The 6,088-nt window shown below is 43.9% G+C and overlaps 1 protein-coding gene across 1 annotated transcript in view; it reads right to left on the bottom strand.

Annotated features, from left to right (window-relative positions):
- The window catches only part of IFT52 (intraflagellar transport 52), a 35,215-nt gene that overhangs the window by 6,275 nt on the left and 22,852 nt on the right, over positions 1–6,088 (bottom strand). The window contains exons 9-10 of the mRNA XM_006763763.2: positions 4,610–4,678; positions 709–863 (exon numbers count right to left, since the gene is read on the bottom strand). Of these exons, the coding sequence (XP_006763826.1) occupies positions 709–863; positions 4,610–4,678 (224 nt within the window). The remainder of the gene's footprint in view (positions 1–708; positions 864–4,609; positions 4,679–6,088) is intronic.

Below are 6,088 nucleotides of genomic sequence, written 5' to 3'. Positions count from 1 at the left end.
GTCTGGTCCCCCAGTATTCCCAAATTATCTTGTGTCTTTTCTTTTTCATTTGTTGTGCGGCTCCTCTTCCAGACCCGAACCCTGAACCATGCAGGACGTGGAGGGAAACGCTTACGACAATTCACTCAACAAATACTTACTGAATGTGCAGGCAGTTTTAGTCACCAGGAGTATAGCAACAGTGAAAATAGATATGCAGAGCCCTGGCCTGCTCACTTGGTTGAGTGTCGTCCCATGCACTAAGAAGTCGCCAGCTCAATTCCAGTTGGTTCAGTCTCCGGAAGGCAACTGATTAATGCTCTCTCACATCCATGTTTCTCTCCCTCTCACTCTCCTTCTCCCTCTCCCTTTCCCTCTCCCTCCCTCCCCCTCCTTTCCTCCATCTCTTCTTTTCCCTCTCTTTCTCAAATCAATAAATAAAAATAAATAAAACCAAGGAAGTCCGAGGAAAAACCAGAAAAGTTGATCACCCTAAAAGGCTGATACAGCACCTGAAACACAGTAAGGGCTAACAACGGCTAGCTGTTCCCTCTGCGTCAACACCCCTTCCCCAATATCCCAGCCCTCTCTGTCAACCTCATCATAGACCTGAGAATGTGTTTTGCATACACATTTGTTGTGACCCTAACCTCCCTCCCCAGGCTCATATTTTTAAACCAAACACTCAGAATGAAGTGCAGTGCAGCCCAGAGAGCCACGGGTACTGACTTGATGACCTTGGAGAGGGAGGTGACATCCAGCTGGTAAATGGACAGGTCAAAGAGGGTGGTGAAGTCCCGTGGGTTCTCATCACCCTCTTGGAGACACACTCGAAGCATCTCTGACAGGGTGGCTGTGTCAGGCAGCATCATGTAGTCGGAAATCTGAAAGCCACAAGAGGGTTCCTTTCAGCAGAGTAGAAAGATTTTAATCTGTCAAGTCTCCAATGTCTCAGGTCTAAATCTGTAATATTTATAATCTCTTGCCAAGAGATTTCACCATTCCTGATCACTGACAACACCCTTAAATAAGCCACTCTGAGTCACTTCACTCAACCCCAATGCTGGCTAAATCCACCTCTCCAATTACTCATGCTGGTATTCACGTCACTGGACACATCTGGAGAAACCCACACCATGCTGACTTTTATGCATGGTGTTTATTGCAGAAGACTGTTTATTGCATGCTGGTCTGCCTTTAATTTCATGATCACTGACCTTGAGTGCTCAGCAATCAATAATATTCCCCTAGTCCAGGGGTGGGGAACATCCAGCCCGCAGGCCATATAAAACCCGCAAAATCAGGCATTGGGGGTGAGTTCATTAAATGTTGGACCAAATACAGCAGGCTAATTTTTAAGTTGATAATTTTGTATGGCCCGTCAATGATGTCACAAATATCCAAATGGCCCTTGGCAGAAAAAAGTTTCCCTACCCCTGCTCTAGTCCATTCACTTCCCATATCCTACAGTTTCCTTTTGTCACTTCAACCATCTAAAGTGATTTTTCCTTTCTTAATTTTAGCCAATGACCTTATTTTCTATTTCAGTGAGAAAACAGGCAATCACAAAAGAAAGTCCACAAGCTTCCACTACATCTACCCACCCACCAGCATCTGGGCCATACACTTTGCTTTTTCTCCTGCTACATGTATGAACCCCTATTGATCTCAGATCAGACAACCCCCCCACCACCCCCTGCATGGACACTAGACCCCAGCCCTTCTCACACCTAACCAAGGACATGCCGAATGATGACACATGTGGTGTGCTGGAAACAGTAAAAAACCAAGAAAACTTAAATGTCCATCAATGGGAGATGGGCAAAATATACTACATACAAACAATGAAAACATAGTCTTAAAAAACAGGACAAAACTAACAAAAGCTCTTTATGTATAAATATGGGAACGTCTCCAAGACAGATTGGTAATTTTGAAAAGTAATGTGCTATTAGTGTATATACACATTCGAGAAACTGCTAAGATTGCCATCACTGCGGATGGCAAAGAAGACTGTTTAAAGCAAAGAAGACTGTTTATATCATATGCTTTTGAACTCCAAACTATATGACTGTATTATCTACTCAAAAATTAATTTAAATTTAAATAAGTGCATGCTGGCAACAAGAACTATTCCTTATGCCCTTTGAGCTGCATTTAGCCTTGATTCTAACAAGGCCAACTTGGTAACAGTTTGAAAATCGGTCCTCTGAAGTCACGCAACATACTGTCCCACATTCTCCAGCGCCAGCACTGAGGAGCCACGCCTGAGCACTACAGAAATAAATCAGGACAAACAGGCTCACTTTCCCCCTATACTCCAAGGGTCCAAGTCTCCCCCAATCCTCAAACTTTTTTGTAGACAAGAAACAAGGGAGGAGCATACAGATAACTGCTCTTCTCCATAACACGGGTCTATTTTAGAAGCTCCAACCCTCTAATGTGACAGTGGCTGGAGGTGAGAGGAGTAACGAGAGCTCAGCAACGAGCCCGGGAATCCCAAAGGTCCAAAGGCCGATTCTTGTCTCTGCAGAGACCTGCTATAAACTCCTACTTCCGAAAAGCATCAAGGCCTTAAGTGTCCAGACAGAAACTTAAGAGTGCTTCTCAGACCACTGGTTTTCATGACTCCTGGCAGCTTTTGAGGTTAAAACTTGTTATGTAAATTTCTTCAACTATTTATCGAGCCACCATTTTATTTGGTTCAATATTTGAAATTGAGATATATTATTTGGGGTTGAAACCCATTTGGCTGTAAGAAGATTTGACGAAAACCATAGGAAGTTCAGGCTCTCAGGATGTCTTACTTCGCAGTGCTACCGGATCCAGCCTTTTCCTTCCCCAAGCCTTCAAACCCGAAGGACGTTTTCACCAGGCCTCACACCCGGCAGACACAGTCACCTGCAAGGTTCTAGAGGAAGGCTTCACGACACTGCATTCCTTTGGCTTCCTGTTCGCATGTCCCCTCAGAACCAGTCCAGTGTCACATGTGAATAACAGAAGAGACACGGGCTCCACAATCAAGCTGACGTGGGCATTAACAATGTCCTGGCCAGGCACTAATCTCAGCGAGGAGCTTCAAGAATTTAGCTACTTCAGTTTCCTCCGCTGGAAAACAGGAGTGACGGAAACTGAGCAGGAGCAAGATGGCCGCCCAGAACGGGGGTGGATGCAGCATCTCGGGGCGTCCCTTGACCTAACTAGGGTTGGCAGCTGCCAACAATCCATCCACTCAGAGTTGGGTCCTGTGAGATCTGAAAAGTGAATTCCTGGATGCACCCCAATTCTTTTTTTTTATATATATATATATTTTATTGATTTTTTACAGAGAGGAAGGGAGAGAGATAGAGAGTTAGAAACATCGATGAGAGAGAAACATCGATCAGCTGCCTCCTGCACATCTCCCACTGGGGATATGCCCGCAACCAAGGTATATGCCCCTGACCGGAATCGAACCCGGGGCCCTTCAGTCCACAGGCCGACGCTCTATCCACTGAGCCAAACCGGTTTCGGCCACCCCAATTCTTTTATCTTGGGGGCTTACATCACTTTTCAGGAGGAATCTAAGCTAAATAGCCATGCACTTACTGTTTCCATGTAAGGGAGTATCAGACATGGGGCTCTCCTGCTTCCTAACCCGAGTCAGCTCCTGGGGGGCCATGTCCTCAGCTGAGGGTGGAGGCAATCAGGATGCATTTCTGACTGCCTCCTGCCCACCTCCACTCCACACCCAGGAACTCATTTTCCTGACATTTGAGGTTAAGGCACAGAGAAGCAGCTGTAGAATGAGTGGACTGAATCAGGAGACCTGGGCTTGGATCCTGGCTCCACACATGCTTGAAATCTGAGCACACTGTAATCTTACAGAATTTGTTTCTTCATCTATAAAATGAGTTTAACACCATCTACCTCCCAGGGCTATTTCGAGGCTTAGATCAGATGGTTTATGTGGAAGTATATGATATACAGTAATTACAAAAGTTAAAAACAATGTCTTGTAGAGATCTATAGCACCTTTCACACCTTCTAGTTTAACAAGTCTATTTACATCTATGAACTTAGGCCTCACAATCACACTGTGAGGCAGACATCACAGGTATTGGTGTCCCCTAAAAACCAGAATGAAAAGAAGGACAAAATAACCTACTGAAGGCCCAAGGACTGGTGGTGAAGGCTATTAGTGCCCAGTCCAGTGCTGGTTTTACCACTGGTCCTAAGACTGGTATTATTATAATACCTTTAGGACTTTTATTGCCAAAGGCCACAAAATCATAGTTTAAAACTTCAATTCAGAGGATTCTTGTTTCTTTCATGAAAAAAAATATTTTTATATCCTTCATATTTCTGAAAGAAGTATTTCTCTACAGATACTGATTTTGAAAATTTGGACCAGGCACCATATTTTAAAATTCCAATTATTATACACATATAGAGGCTCCCATGCCAATAAATTCTATAATTATGTAATCTGATTTACTATTTTTTTTACAACACAGCATCTCCCCAACAAGCATCACTTCCTGCCATCTGTCTTACAGACAAGATAAGACATCTATTCCCTTCGTACTGTTAGAAATGGTGCTGAGAAATTTTCATTTAAAAGTCTTTTTAATGATTCACAACCTCCTACCTCTGGATCCTCAGCATCAATCTGGTTTAGATGAATGTCTTCTGTTGTAAGCCATTGGAAAACAACATCCTGTATTTAAAAAACAATAAGCCGGAATTAAACACTTGGTTATTTGAGAAAGCGAAAGACAGGAATAGAGAATTCAATCAATAAAGAAAGATTATTAATAGGAAAAAGACTGAACCAGTGATTCTAATGAGAGTACCATCTTCCTCTTTGTGAAATCATATAAAAACTTAAGTTTTCCTCACTGTAATGCCACTTTTATTATCGGAAATTTATTGTTTATCTTAAGGTGTTCTAACCTTTAACCACAAGCCAGATTTGATTAAAACATGTTCTCAGTCCCAAAGCAATCCCTGTTTAATGTGCTGAAAGTCTGCACTTAAATCAGAGAATATACCTAGATCTCCCCAGTCTGTCTAGTGACAATGGAACTTCATGTGGATTCCACAGAATCAAGCACTTAATTCATCTCCCAACACCTAGAGTCCTGAAGGCCTCAAGTCTCCAAGGCTGAAGGACTGCATTTCATTAGAGGAAAATGGGAGTTTCTTCCTCTGGGAAGTGAGTCACTGGAATCACATCAATGGACACCTGGGCACGCAGTCTGTCACCCTTCACAGGTCTCCTTCACACTATTCTGAAGCAGCTGCCATACCTGTACCTCATTCCCCACATCAATCAGTGACTCCTCCTAGCCCTGGATGATATGCTCAGTGGTTAGAGTGTTGGCCATGCACTGAAGGGTCACAGGTTGGGTTCCTGGTCACAGGTACATACCTGGGTTGCAGGTTCAATTCCTGGCCCCAATCAGGGTGTGTGCTGGAGGCAACCAATCTCTCTCTCTCACATCAATGTTTCTCTCTCTCTCTTCCCTTTCTCCCTCTCTCCCTTCCTCTCTCTCTAAACATCATGGAAAAAATATCTTCACATGAGGATTAACAAAATAAATAAATACCCCCTCCTATATACTGCTTGTGCCTGCTAGCCCCCTCACCTTTCAGGACCTCCCTTCAGTCCTGTCTCCTCTTACCTGGCTGACTCCACCAGCCTCAGAACTGGCCCAAGGCTGCCTCCTACTTCCCACTTTTCATATGCCTTACCAAGGGGTCTTTCTAAAACTCAGATCTGACTATACTCAAGGCTGCTCAACACCTTGCAAGGGCGCCTGAGGCTTTCTGCAAAGTTCAAGCTCCTGAACTTTGTACATGAGACCCTGACTGGGCCTGTTCCCAACCACTTCCCCAGATCGACTCCCACTCTACATTGGCATGCTTAGAAACACTCGCCGCTTCCTTCTGGATTTCCTTCTTGGTCTCTCTCTCTCTCTCTCTCTCTCTCTCTCTCTCTCTCACTGCATTATACAGTCTCAAAGTAGAGACTATGCCTGACTCAACCTCGTATTCTTTTTTTTTTAGTATATTTTATTGATTTTTTACAGAGAGGAAGGGAGAGGGATAGAGAGAAACATCGATG

Source organism: Myotis davidii, unplaced genomic scaffold (assembly GCF_000327345.1).
Source record: "Myotis davidii unplaced genomic scaffold, ASM32734v1 scaffold199, whole genome shotgun sequence".
Classification (NCBI taxonomy): domain Eukaryota; kingdom Metazoa; phylum Chordata; class Mammalia; order Chiroptera; family Vespertilionidae; genus Myotis; species Myotis davidii.
The sequence above is the reverse complement of the archived record's forward strand: the minus strand, read 5'-3'. Positions and strand labels throughout refer to the sequence as shown.